The 13,871-nt window shown below is 53.3% G+C and overlaps 1 protein-coding gene across 1 annotated transcript; it reads right to left on the reverse strand.

Annotated features, from left to right (window-relative positions):
• Positions 1 to 1,973: 1,973 nt before the first annotated feature.
• DUSP5 (dual specificity phosphatase 5) lies at positions 1,974 to 12,571 on the reverse strand. Its single transcript, XM_030030004.2, has 4 exons — positions 11,946 to 12,571; positions 7,405 to 7,547; positions 5,768 to 5,987; positions 1,974 to 3,610 (listed from the first exon to the last, which is right to left on the reverse strand). Exons 1-4 carry the CDS (start codon positions 12,337 to 12,339, stop codon positions 3,210 to 3,212), a joined length of 1,158 nt encoding a protein of 385 aa, XP_029885864.2. The 5' UTR covers positions 12,340 to 12,571; the 3' UTR covers positions 1,974 to 3,209.
• Between the last annotated feature and the right edge of the window lie 1,300 nt (positions 12,572 to 13,871).

The raw sequence follows: 13,871 nt of genomic DNA on the forward strand, positions 1-13,871 counted from the left end.
ACCCAATCTGGTGAATTTGCTCAGCACGCAAGCTGCAAAACACTGTCAGAGTTTTCCTTTCCCTAAGGATGGTAGTAGCTGTTGTGTGCTGGTGTCTGGAAGCAGAGAACTAGGGTTGCTGCCCTGCCCATGCAGGTTCAAACTCACACATCCCATCTCCCAGGTAGGTGCCATCCTGATTTGTCACGCTTACCTTCACACCTTAGTGCTTGGGTCCTCAGCTGCTCCCCGTCCATGGGAGCAGCATGGCCAGGGAGGGAGGAGAGCACCTACTCTCTCCCCAGAGCCCTGCAGTCAGATGGCTGTGATGTCCCCTCAGAAAGGTGGGATCTGCCAAGCTGGCCAAGGGAGGAGCTGAGCTGGGAGCAGAGGTCTTACATTAGCACTGAAACAGCAAAACAGGCGCCAGCACAAGCATGGCAGCACATACCTTTGGGAGGTACATCCCACTCTGCCCTGGATGCTGGGGCTTCCTTCAGCCTGCAGGGAGGAGACATGGATTGCGACCGGCCAAGCAGAGGGGAGCGGTGCCCTGGGCAGGAACACAAACCTCAAGCTCCTGTGCCCAGGCATAACAACAGCCCCTTTTCAGGGTCCCACAGGGCTCTGGCCCTCCATCCTTGCTGAATCCCAGCCCAGCACTTCCCCCTGCCAACACTATCTGCCAATGCACTGTGCTAAAGCCCAGGATCAGAGCCCCTCTCCAAAACCAGAGCAGCTGCCTTCCCTCTCTGCTAAATACCTGGCTCCTCTGCCAGCTGCTGTGGTCAAATCTGCCAAAGCCAGCAGTCCCTCTGTTAACCCCTTCAGCCCACTGCCTTGTCCTCTGCAGGTTCCCATGGCAAGCATCATCAGCTCTGCAAAGGTTTTCAGCTTCTTCATCCTTGAGAAATAAAGCTGGTCATTCCCCCGGAAGGGGTTTTATGCTGTTTTAATGAGAGCTGTTGGCTTCTCTGTTTCTGTCAAGGTGGTAGGTATCTGTGGTCAGGATGTGGCCCCTCGTGATAAGCCTGCCAGCCTTTCTGCTTGGGGGAGCTTGTGAGGGCTGAGAGGCCTTTTCACTGCAACTGGCCACGAGTTTCCAGAGAGCACTTTCCAGAGCAATCAGATCTCTTAGATTTATTGATCTGCTCTTATTAGATCACCTGCCTCACCTCCCCAGCTGCTGGTTCCCATGTTTGGGTTTCACAGAGCCCAGGCGGGGCAGCTGCCATGTCCCCCTGACACAGGGAAGAAATCCAAGGCTCATCTCCAATGACAGCTTCTCACCCGTCAGATTTGCTTCCCTTGGGGTAACAAGTTACAAACAGATGAACCCCACAGGGCATAGATGCTTTGTAACCCAGACATCTACCATAAATTTTCCAACTCGATAACTTGGAAATGCAGATTATAAATGTGCTGCAGTGATGAGCCAGAAAGAACCTAAAACCTTCCAGCTGAAGAGGGGTATGAAATGGCTCAGAGATGCTGGCACTTCAAATTTAATGAAAAAATTAAAAAAAAGTGAAAAGATGAGAATTACCCACATGCCCTGGTCCCTGGCGTGACGCTCGTGGGTGGCCAAGGCCACCCACGAGCGTCACGCCAGGGACCAGGGCATGTAGCATCCCATGGCATATGCTTGGGAAGGAAGTGGAGGCTGTGCTTAGTTCAGATTTTCATCTTCAGCAAGATGGCAAATCTTATATAAAACATGCGTGAATCAAAACAGAAGTGCCTGCCTAGCTGCTGGGAAGTGACGCCACTGTGACTCATGTCATTCTGTTTAAAACAATCCTCCCCCTCACCTTCTCCCGTCTGTAGAGCTGCACCTTGGAGGCTTTCAGCACAGAGCCCAGTGATGCTTACCCTTCTCTTCTACCTCCTTACACCTCTTTCGGGCCATGGTGTTTTTCTCAGGTGACCTCTCCTGCCACAGAGCTCTGCCAAAGCACTTTCGCAGCTCACTCCAAGTACAACAAACAGCTTTCTTTTCCTGGCTTTTTTTTTTCCTTTATTATTTTTTACACTCCATAAAAACCATTGCAGGTTTTCTTTCACATTCACGAGATCTCCTGGAAATTATTGCCATTTCCCATACATATTACATATTTAAAAAAGTAAAAAGGTCAACAGACAAAGAGAGATGCTCGTTCAGGACTCCTTGCAGACACAGAAGCCAATACGAGCGAGAGAGAAACTGGTTTTCAGGGACAAAGGCTGGCTAGAGGTGACCACACTCGCTAAGCAAGCCACTTAACACTGAACAAGACCACTTGACCACACACGATACACATCGGGAACACTTGGGAAGAGATAAAGGAAGAGTTGGCTTGGAGCCGAGCTTGTCAGGTTTTTTTGGTGTAAAATCCAGCAGTTACAGTGTTATCTGATGGGAAGTAACTTGGATGAGGATTGTGGAGACATTCAAGTATTCTAGGGCTGTTCTTAAATAACAGATGGGAGGATAATAGCTCAGCAGGGTAGCCGGATAGCTTTGGTTAAGTCCCCCGCTTTAGTTAAAAGCACATCCAGTACAAAGGCAAATGCAGAAGTACAGGAAATGTCACACCTGAATGGATCCACGGTCTGGTTTGGTATCCAGTTACACTGTGGTCAATACCTGACACTTCAGAGGCTGGAGCAGGAGGGGATTTTCACCTGGTTGTGCAACAGTGTCCTGGGAAAGGAGCTCCCTCCCGCCACCCCAGCCCTTTGCTGCCTGAAACATGACACAGGAGAGGGGAGGAGGAAAGCCGGAGAAAAAGCAGAATGAATATTCACTCCCACCACCTCTGTAGTTGCAAAGGTGGTGCTTTTCATTTTGCTTTCTTCCCCACTGCTGCCGTTTATTGCTTGAAACTTTAAATAAGGGTCTTTTAAAAAATAAGAAGGGGAGGAGATGGGAACCGAGAACATACTAAATGGATTTCTCATTGCTCCCCAGGAATCTGGAAATACAGTAGTGGGTGCACGCTCTGTGGATAAAAACCTAAAAAAGCACTTTTTCTTTTTTTTTTAAAAAAGGACAATAGAAGTTCAGAAAACCTGCCACACTTAGAGCACTTGCGTCTTACAGTCACAGCATACAGGAAGTATGACCCACGACAACCACTCCATCTCAGACTAAGTCAATGAGGTTTCTCTATTGCACGTTCATGAAATGTTCTCGTTGGGGTCACAGTTAGGATCAGAGGACCGCACCAGCTCCAGTCTCCCCAGGGCATTCAGCAGGACGAAGATGCCGTCATCGGGCTGAGTTTCAGCTGGTGGACGGGAGAGTGGATGGGCACAGAACTCAACACTGAGGTAGGAAAGGCGAAACATGAGCCTTCGAAGTTTTTGCCTAATGTCAGTTCTTCTGCAAAGAATGATGCAGCTTCTCTTTTGCACGAGGCAACGGGGGGGTTGGGAGTGGAAGACAAGATCTCCGACTCGTATTGTAGCAACTGGCCCATGAAGCCAAAGTTTGGTGAGATCAGGCTTCGGCGCTGCTTGATGTAATCGAAGGCTTCCTCCAGGCGGAGCTTCTTCGTCTTCATGAGATACGCCATGCAGATGGTGGGAGAGCGTGAAATCCCCGCTTCACAGTGCACCAGAATCTTGCCCCCTGTTCGTCTGACATAATCTAGGGAAAAAAAGTCATTACAGACGTCAATTGTCATTGGGGATGGAGAGGACACTGCGACATGCACCCAGTGCTGGAGGTGGAGCATGGCACACAGCCAGTCCACCAGCAAAGAGAGGCTTGCTCTTCTGTTGGGTACTTGGAGGTGAAAAGGAGGTTAAATGGAGGTTAAAAGAGAAGGGGGACAAAACCTAGCCTGAGGTGGAGCTGAGCTGCAGATGACACTTGGTTTCAGAATTTGTGGATCTTGATTTGGTTCTTTCTGCATTTTTTCAGAGAGTCCTTCCCTGTCTCCTTCCCACATGCCTATTTCTCTTTTGGAACAACTGACTTTGCAGAGCATTGCGAGACAGAGATCAGGTATCTGGGCAATGCTTGTGTTTGCTGTACCCGCATTTCTCTGCTGTACCCGCATTTCTCTGCCTGCGGCTTGAAGTGCTGACCCAAGCCCAGCCTGGCCAGCCCTCCCACCATCAGGTCTTTCAAAAGCTGCAGGGCTGCCTTCCTCTCATCAGCTTTGCTGGAAAAACAGGACTTTTCTTTAAAGTCTGAACCTAGCTCCCTGTTTGGCCAGTTAGCAGCAAACAGCGGCACCAGGAGCTGAGCGGTGGTGGGTACCCTTGGGTGGAGAGGCTGAGCTTGCTCCCTGCGGCCTCACCACAAAGCACACAATGACTGGTAGGCAGTTGCTAATTACAGCCTGGTTAAAGGATGCTTGGACTTAAGTCAGGATATAAAAGGCTTATGCAAAGCACCCATTTTACACAACAGGAGCCACTGTGGTTACTCACACAACACAATGTTTGTTATTAGATTAAAGAGAATGTGCTTAAAATAAGCCTTTCCACACAAAAATACAGTTCAAAAATAGATGTTCTCTGCTCTATTGCCTTGAGCAATATGTTCAAGCTCCAATTTATGGATAACTGCACTGAGTGTAGTGCTTAGTGAAACAACGCAGAGTTGAGCAAGTTATCATTTGCCTGTCTTCGATTGTCTGCTGGGGGACTGGTGCCACCACGGCCGGTTATATTTAACTACTGCACAAAATAAGGAAGACATGGATTTGAGTCATCCCCAGCATCTACACCACACGCCCAATTTTAAAAGAAAGTGAAAACTAAAGTCATCCTCAAAATCTGCAAAATTTCCAAGTGACTCAACAACTGTCAGAAGGCGTTGGGGATGGGACAGAATAGTGCCCTGAATTAGCATTTCTCTGAAAGGTGTGAGAAGTCCCTTACCAGGGAGGGGAAGGGCTCAGAGGGCACCCTCAGATCAGTTTTTTGTAATTCTGCCTGCATTGTCGAAGGACTTGAACTCAGCTGAGCAATAAGTCCAGCGAGTCTGTAACTGGGTTTTTATTCTGTTTCTCTCTCGAATGTTCCTGGAGAGCAACAGCACCGATTTCAACACCATCTCCACCCAGGCTCAGGCTGCTCCACCCCACTAAACCACCCTGTGCCTCTCAGGGAGGAAAGCCTCTCCCTTGTGCTACCTGGCACGCGCAGGAAGATTTGGGAGACGATGGCCCAAAGTTTTCTAAGGGCCTCCCCATTGTTTTTTGCATTGGGCTATTTAATTAAAGGGCGAGATACCGACATGAGCAAAAGGAGAAATGGAAAAAGGTCTATGATAAGGGGAGACACTGGATTTCTAAGTGTCTTTGGGATATCTCAGCACAGTGAGGCAGTAATCTGACTCTGCTTCACCTGGCTTTTACAGGGTCTGGCATGCAAGTCCACGGAACCAATATGTTTTTTTCGTTTACAAAAATCAATAGATTTTGGTGTTATTCAACCATACTTCCTTGCTCCCTGCCGTGCTGAAGTTACACCTACGCTTGCTTTGAAAAGAAAATAAAGCTAACCAGCTCACTCGCCTCGTCTGCCTGACAGCAGTCAAGGAGGCATTTTCTTTTCTCGGCCTCCCAGCCTGGACAGAAGGACAGAGACCTTGCTCTGAATGTCCCTCTTCCTTCCTTCCTCATGGAAATCCCTCTACCAGGAGAGATGCTGGAGAAGGGAGGGAGCTTAAACTTTTGCTGTAACCTCTGGGAACACACAGAAAATAACGTGTCCTTCCCACCAATAAGTATTTTAAAATAAATGAATTTAAAATACATGAAGATCTGGAAATTTGTTAATTTGGACTTACCGATGAAGTCGATGGCTTCCTGGAAGTGTGAGCTGATGTCCGCTGTGTGACTGTCCTCCACTGGGATCCACTTGTAGCAATACTGGTCTTTGAAGGACTCCGAGCTTTTCCTGGAGACATTGAGCAGGGCTGTGATGTGCAGGTTGGCAAGAAACTCACACTTGGAAGCATGATAGGCACTACCAAGGTAGAGAAAAGGCAGGATTTCGACTGGCCCGCCCTGGAAGAGAAGGAGCAGAAACATGTAATTCCTTTTCAAGGGTATTTGAGTCCTGATACCCGAGAGAGAGCCACAGGAGCCTGTGTGGGTGCCCATTCCCTCCCTCCCTGGCATTTTTGGCCACAGTGCTGCCGTCCAGTGAATCACTGTGCTAGCAAAGCCCACACAGGAAAAAGGTTTTAATTTTCTTGTCCACATCTGTGAGGTACAAAGTCAGATCTAGCCCACTTGCGTGCAGGATGTTTCTGGCTTTCTTTCAAGTGCTGCCCCTCGGGACGCACACGAAGCGCTTTCATACGTGAGGCCCGTTCCCTCTGAGGCTTTACCGAAATACGGCCAAGGCGGGGAGCCACGTCCGAGCAGGAAGGAAGAGGAGGACAGAGGAAGAAGCTGCTATAGCTCAGCTCCTCCACTCACACCTCCAAAGGTGAAGCAAAGCAAAAAAACAGGAGCAAGGCTCCCCGTCCTGCTGCACCTCCCTGGGGTGCAGCACCTGCCACGTCACCCGCTCCGAGATGTCATCTCGGTTCCTCCTTCCTCAGCACAAGCGAAGGCTGGGTGACGAGACCGCGAGAGAAAAAAAGCCACCGCCTGACACAAGGGTTTCGGAGATCGCAGGTAACTTTCCATGATGCACAAAAGCTGCCGCCAGCCCCCGGCGGTGAGAAACAGGGCTTTCCACCCCCCGGCCTGAGCTGCCCACCCGGCGGGTCCCACACGTACCAGGGACAGGCAGGAGCCGCCCGGGGACAGGCAGGAGCCGCCCGGGGTGGTGGGATGGAGCCTGGGGCAGGAGGTGCTCCCCGGGGAGCAGAGGGGCATCGCCCGGGGGCTCCCCCCGGCACCAGGAAACGCACGCCCCGGCGGAAGCGCCCGACCGCAGGGTGACATCTCGGAGCACACGTATTCCCCGAGCGTGGAAACCCCACTCCCCCCGCCCGAGGGCGGCTCTCGAGAGCCACTGCCTCTTCTCAGAAGGGGCCCCGGGGCCCCCTCCGCCAGCCTCAGATCGCTCCCGGGGTCTCAGAGGGGGCACAGGCAAAGCGCGCTCCTTCGTCTGCTGGAAAAATGACACTCCTGGCAGCCTCTCCCCTGCTTGTTTTGAGTCTCCTGGGGAGGCATGAGCTGCTCACCGCTCACGCTCCCTGGCTGTGTGATAAAGATGGGTCACAAATACAGTTTTGGGGGCTAGACAGGGTGTTTCTCCTCCTGCTGTTGCCTAATTTTGAAGCCGGGCAGAGGCAATGTTGAGCAGCAGCACACACAGGGCATCTTATTCCACACACAGGCTGCCAGCCTGGACAGTGACAACTTACTGACAGCCCACGCCGGTGCGAGGGCCGCCGGCACCCTGCCAGCCTCCAACAGAGCCCGGTGGCAGGAGGGAGAAGACCCAAGGGAAGGTCATGACACACACCTGGTCGTAAGCGGGTTTGTGGTTGGCACTCTGCTTCTCACAGTGGCTGGCGATGTTTCTCTCCGCCTCAGTCCTCTCCAGGGAAATGAGTTTTCCATCCACACAGCACTCAGGATATTGCGAGTTAAAGGTTTCGTATCCCCCTAGGGAAAAAAAAAAAAAAAAAAAAAGACATGAACATTTGCGCTTCCAAAAATTGGCTTAATTAGAGTGGAGGAGAAATGAAGCTCCGGCACTTGCAGTGCAGTGGGATAGTGCTGCACAGCGATGGGCCCCGGGGGGTTAATGAGGGTTAGCGCTCCCCTGGGGAAATGGGTTTGTTTAAAAGGCTTCGGGCACCCGAAGAAAAAACTCTGATACCGCTGACAATTATTAACTTGCCAAAAGCCAGTGGATCCACATTAAAACTGTTAGCAAATGTAATTCTGTTGAGTCTAGCAACCATTAACTCCAGTACAGCAGTACAGCGGGGACTATACTCCCTCCCCCAGGTTTTATATATGAGCACTATTTCCAGCATTAGAGACCGAGATTTGTATACTCAGGAGTCATCCTCTCTAAATCTGTCGTTACTATATACACTGTGACAACAAGAAATATGTTATTTGCATTTTTGAATGGACATAAGCACAAGAGGGAGATGATTGCAACTGTGCCATTAACCACCACAATGCACGAGACAGCAAGGTAACGAAGACAGTCCCACTGAAACCAATCTATTAAATAACAGCTATAAAACTTAATGAAATCCTGTGACAGCATTTGACAACTGAATAGCCCCACATGAGCTATTCTGCATGGTTAAGTACTGAATTCGTTTCATTCAGTGCACTGCTAATGAAAAGGAATTAATCCTATTATTACATTGTTACTCAAAGTTTGTCGTCAGCTAAATCGTTGCCTGTTTCCAGGCTTGGAATACACTGCACGGAAGCACACAATCTCCAAAGTGAACATGAGGAAGTCAGGTAGCAGAAGCAGCCTGGAAACATCAATGGCGTGCCACGTGACTGCCAGCCGTGCTTTTTCAGAACATAAATAAAGGGCGAAAGCTCTTGGACAGCTAGATTCAATAATCCTTCAGAATGTGGCCCTCAAGTAAACAAGGCTTGGAAAGCAAACCCTCCGATGCAATTCATTCAACTGCAACTGTTCCGCCCTGATAAGCGGTGTCGGTGTGGGTGCCCCGGTACAAGGAAGGGTTTCGAAACAAAGGAAGCGCTGAATATCTGAGCAGCCACAGGGCCCCTGCCGCCCTCGCTGCCAGGGCTGCCCGGTACAGCTACCTCTGACATTTCAGCCCCGTAATGCCGGTGTCTCATTTGTTCACAATGTTTGAGCAGATGTGTGCTCAAATTCATGACGTGCTGCTGTCGCCCACTCAGTCCTGCCGTGGGGTCCTTGTGTTGCAAGCGGCCGGCACGATCCAAAGCCCGCTGAACGGGATGAAAGTCTGTTTTCCATGACGGAGGGCAGGAGGGTGACTTTGCAGTCAACTGGCACTCAGCACCTGCACCTTTCCTCCTACTCCCCAGCCACATTCAGCCAGCTCGCCCAGAGCTCACAGTACAAGGCAGTGGGTCAAGCAGCCAAGTGACCGTGGAGACCTTAAAGGGGCGGCTGATAAAATTATATCCACAACAACTGGGTTGATAAAATTATATCCCTAACAACTGGCAGTGTGAAAAGCCAACAAACACAAGCAGCTCTCCAGACTCCTCTGCTCTTCTGATCTCCACCTGCCCTTCATGGGGTGGACTTTTAAAACCTCTTGTTTTGCATAGCTGACCTTATCTCCCTCCTGCCCCCCAACCACTGCCATCACATAGAAAAAATACATCCAGTTTATATAAATAGACATTATCCCCATTTATGCCCTGCATTGTTGTTTTTACTCTTGAATGAACACAGAAATCTGCCCCAGCCAAATCAGCGTGTGTGTTCGAACAGACATCATGTCTCATGTCTCTGGGGCAGCTAACGCATGCAGCTGGTGAATGGTTAATTACAAGCCTTAGGGATCAGGATATTTGCAGGCCATTCTTAAAGTGAGTCATCTTGTCATCCCATCCTCCAGCAATCTCCTCTCTTCCCCTTCCCCACTCAACCTAGCTTCCCTGAGGTCATTTCTGCAAATACTAGATTGCTCATCACAGAAAGCTGGGCTGCACTTTGGTTTTAATCAATACATAACAGAATCCGTGTCAGCACCAAGGGAGGATCCGTTATTTTATCTTTCTGCAAGCTCTTCCCCCCACCACACAACCACTCTCACCGTGCTGGACCTGAGCTCACCCAGGATGAAACTGCACCTACACAGGCGAAAGATGTGACACACTCAACCCACAGCTGCCAGAAAGCAAGGGAACGAACAGAGCCAGCATGCAACTTGGCGTGCAATTGCTCTGCACTTGCTGCCCTGCCTGGGGCCAGATCCCCAAGATGCTTGGTGACCTGGTGGGGGTGACCTGCTCATATCTTCTCTCATCACTGCGACTTCCAGACCACCTTAGCCCTTAAGTAGCCAACATCTCCTCCCAGCTCCCCCCATACCTAGGGAGAGCAGGACTATAAAGGGGGAACCTCAGGGAGGTTGGTTTTTTTTTCTGGTGTTTTTACAGCCCATTGTTTGCAAGGTCGGTGTTACAGACCCCCGAAGGGCTCTTTCTTCTGATCAGTGCCCAGTGCTTCAGGATGATTTATAACCCCACTGTCCCAGAGATCTTTCCCCAGACCACAAGAGCTTCCTGGGGGTCCGTGGCCCCGGTGAATCAGCAATGCTGCCCACTGAGTCACCAGCTCCTCGGGCCACACGGGATTGGAAACGGAGCTGTGGACTTCATGGGCCTGATCCTGCGACTCAGAGCACTTCTAGCAAAGCAAAGGGGAACAGCAGCAGGAAAAGGAGGAAACTTTCTCATCCACTAAGGGGGAAACTTTTCAGCCTCAGTTCGACAGGCTTTCAAGATAAGACACTTTGCAATACACAAAAGGCACAAAGCAGGGCCTACATCAGAACCCCACCCCAAATAAACTGCCCACAGCCACAGTCACCACTTCAAAGCATGGGGCTGGTACACGAGGAGGGAAGGACGATCTTGTGGCTAAACGAGCAGGCTGAGAGTCAGCAGAGCTTAATTCAGCCCCTGCTTTGCCACAGACTTCCCAGCATGACCCTGGAGATGTTTCTTCATCTCCAGTTTAATGAGGTCTCTAAGGATTTGGCTGGCCCAGCACAGTGCAAGTATCCCTGCCCTGCAGCAGCAGAATTGGTGCTTTTTGGGGAGACTGTCAGACCCCAGGGCACGCTGGTGGTGCCCGGACAGAGCCATGGTGGTGCAAACTGCCCTGGGAGTCTCCCTCTCCCTTGGTCTCAGGCAATATGCGGGCTGGAGGTGCGTCTACCCTGGCGGGGATGTTCTCCAGGCACTGTTCGTTATAGAAGGCACAAACCGGGCACATCGGGACAAAAACTAGCGTGATAAAAGGCTTAATAAAAGTGAATTAACCCTGGCCGGTGAGGACACAGGGGCAGAGTTTATTCACGAAACATCGCCCGCTTTTCTCCTCCATTTATGGCCTCCCCATGGCCTCAGGGTATGGCAAAGGGTTCTTCAGGAACCCCTGCTTCAGCGTGGCCCCGCTCCGGGGAGCCCCGCGGTCCCGGCAGCCGGGTGTGCGGGGCTACGGGTGGGAGCGTCCCCGGCTGGGCACTGCTCCTCTCCGCGGGGAGGCACCGGGGAGCGGGGGGGGGGCGCTGAGAGAACAGAGAGGGCAAAAGGACAAAGGCTCTGCCAGGAGTAATGGAGGGGAGGCAGGGATGGGAGGACAGAGAAAGGGCGGGTGCTGGTTTTTTTTTTTTTTTATCGTTTTATTATCCCCGGGTTACACGGAAGGAAAACAAAGAACCGCAATCAAAGGGCTGTAACACGTGTGGCGGGAGGGGGGAAGGTATTTCTGTCCCCCGACAAGCCCCGGAGTTTCGGCTATGGGTTTCCCCTGCCAGCCTCGATATGCCCGACGGCGAGATAAACCTCCCTGGGTGGAGGAACGGGCACCGATCCCCGGTTTCGGGCGCCCAACACGGGCCGCCCCGTGTCACCGGGCTGAGAGCGGGGAGCGGTGGCCTCGGCTCTCCTCTTACCTGCGGGCCGATTTTATTTTCCACGCAGCCGCGATCTCTCTCGCCCCCCCCCCCCCCCCTTTGATAATCTGCAACTTTTTCTCTTCTTCCCTAATATTCTTTGCTTTCCATCAGCCTCTTAAACGCGCGGCGGGGGTGAGCGGAAAGGCATTTAGGCTCAGCCCGCAGAGTCTATCCGGGATTTATTTCCAGTGGGTGGAAAAGAAACGAAATCCCGGCGTTACCTCCCTGCCCTCCGCCAATAATCAGGTTAACTGCGGGGCGGTGGTGGCGGAGGAGAGGGGACGGGAGCACCGCGGGGCCGCCGCCAATGCCGCCACCCGGGGGAGCTTTGAGGGTCGATCCGCGCCGCTCCCCCGCCCCCGGCCTCCCCCCCTTTCCCCGTCACCCTTCTCACCTTTCAGGAAGCAGACCCTGGCCCCGGCCTCCGGCAGGCTGGAGAGCAGGGCGTTGAGGACGATCTGGGCCGTGCTGTCCTTCTTCAGCTTCTGCCAGTGCCCCGTGCCCTGGTCCAGCACCACCACGGCTGCCAGGCGGGCGGTCCCCGCCGCCCCCTCGCCGCCCAGCAGCAGCCGGGCGCGGGCCGCCGCGTCGGGGACCACGAAGTGAAGCGGCACGGCCCCGCCGCGGGCCCTCCGCATCACCACCGAGTTGAGGTTGACGTTGAGCGAGCCGCGGAGGCAGGAGGCCGAGTAGGACAGGTAGGGCCGGCAGTCCAGCACCAGGCAGCGGGAGGGCTCCTTCCGCAGGAGCTTCCTCAGCTGGCGGCAGTCGAGGGACGTGACTTTCATGCCGGCCGTGGACTCACGCCCCGCCGCAGCCGGGGCAGGAGCGGGGAGAGCGGCAGGAGTGTGCCCGCCGGGGAGCCCCGGTGCTAGCGCGGGAGCCGCGGGGGAGCGCGGGGCCGCAGGGGCTCGGCCGGCGGCGACGGGACGGGAGGGAAAGGAAGGGAAGGGTAGGGAAGGACGGAGGCACCGCGGCACCGCGCCGAGCCCGGGCAGGGAATCCCGGCCGCCGCCACCGGGCATTTATATGAATGGGAGGCCGGGCTCTGACGACACTGCCCATATAAGGGGAGTGACGCGCCCGCCTTCCAAACATGGGCATCCCCCGCCCCGCGCCGCCCGGCGCGCCGCCCCCCTGGCGGGGATCCCCCCCGCCTCCCTCCATCCCTCCCCGGCGGCGGGCGGGGGCCGCGGCCGCGCAGGCAGCGTTAGTCAGGCTCGGAGGCAGAGGAAGCTGAAAAACACCGCAAAAATTCTCCAGTCATCGGCCTGAGGCTCATCCCAGCATCACCGCTCCCCCTCCCCAGTCAGCGAGGAGAGCCGGGAAGCGTGCCGGGGGGGGGGGCGGGCGGGGGGAGGAGGAGGAGGGGAGGGGAGGAAGGGCAGCGCTGGGTCGGGTTTCTCACACCAGGTTGCAAAAGGGGGTTTCAGTTCCCCTTATTCCCCCTCGCTGTGGATGTCCTCACCCCCAGCAAAGCCTGAGCACGGGCAGGCCTGCCTGCACCTGCCTGCGAGGGCGCAGCTGCTATGGGGATGGGAGCTGCCGGCTCCTAGACCCCCTCGGAAAGAGCTGGGTCCCCTGCCTGGGCCGCAGTTTGCATCAAGGTGGCTCTGGTAGCCGAACGATAAGCGTGGGCTGTTTGGGGAACACCCCCGAGGATGCGGTTACCTGGCCCAAGGTTTATAGCCTGGTGGCAAAGGAGGAAACAAGGAGTAACAGCTTGGGACAAAGCAAGATATGCCATTTCTGCACAGTTAATGAGTGCTCTGGAGGAGGGGGTCAGCGATGGGAGGGCCACCTGCAACAGAAAAATTGCTGGCATGTCTCGTTGGGGGGTGTCTTATGTCCCTTTCCTTGTGGCAAACTTCTAGGCTGCAAGACTGTGCCTCAAGGACCTGCAAGACTTACACTGCGGACCTCAGTCTGCGCCTGTGTCCAGAAGTCACGACACTAAGACGCACAGGAATTGGGAAATTTGGCTCTTGCCCTTTCCTTGTAGATAAGTTTCGCAAAGCAACTAAAAAGAGAACTGGAAATCCCTGGAAGAAGTTAGGCAAAAGGATGAGCTCCAGCCAAGCTCATTAGAGCCCGGGCAGATTACAGTGGAGCTGTCTAAGAGCAGGGTGTCATTTATTCTGATGGTGCCCTGAAAGTATGTTCACCTCAACAGCAGGCAGGAAGTGCCGTCCCTGCCTCAAATTGCCTGCAGCTGAAACAGAGAAGCTTGAAAGAGACTGTGCGAGGAGGAAAACGTTCAAGCTGATTGAAGGAATAGCAACTACTGGTTTCGAAGCACCTCCTCCTCCTCCTCTTCCTC

This window comes from Aquila chrysaetos, chromosome 11, assembly GCF_900496995.4.
Source record: "Aquila chrysaetos chrysaetos chromosome 11, bAquChr1.4, whole genome shotgun sequence".
NCBI classification, from domain to species: domain Eukaryota; kingdom Metazoa; phylum Chordata; class Aves; order Accipitriformes; family Accipitridae; genus Aquila; species Aquila chrysaetos.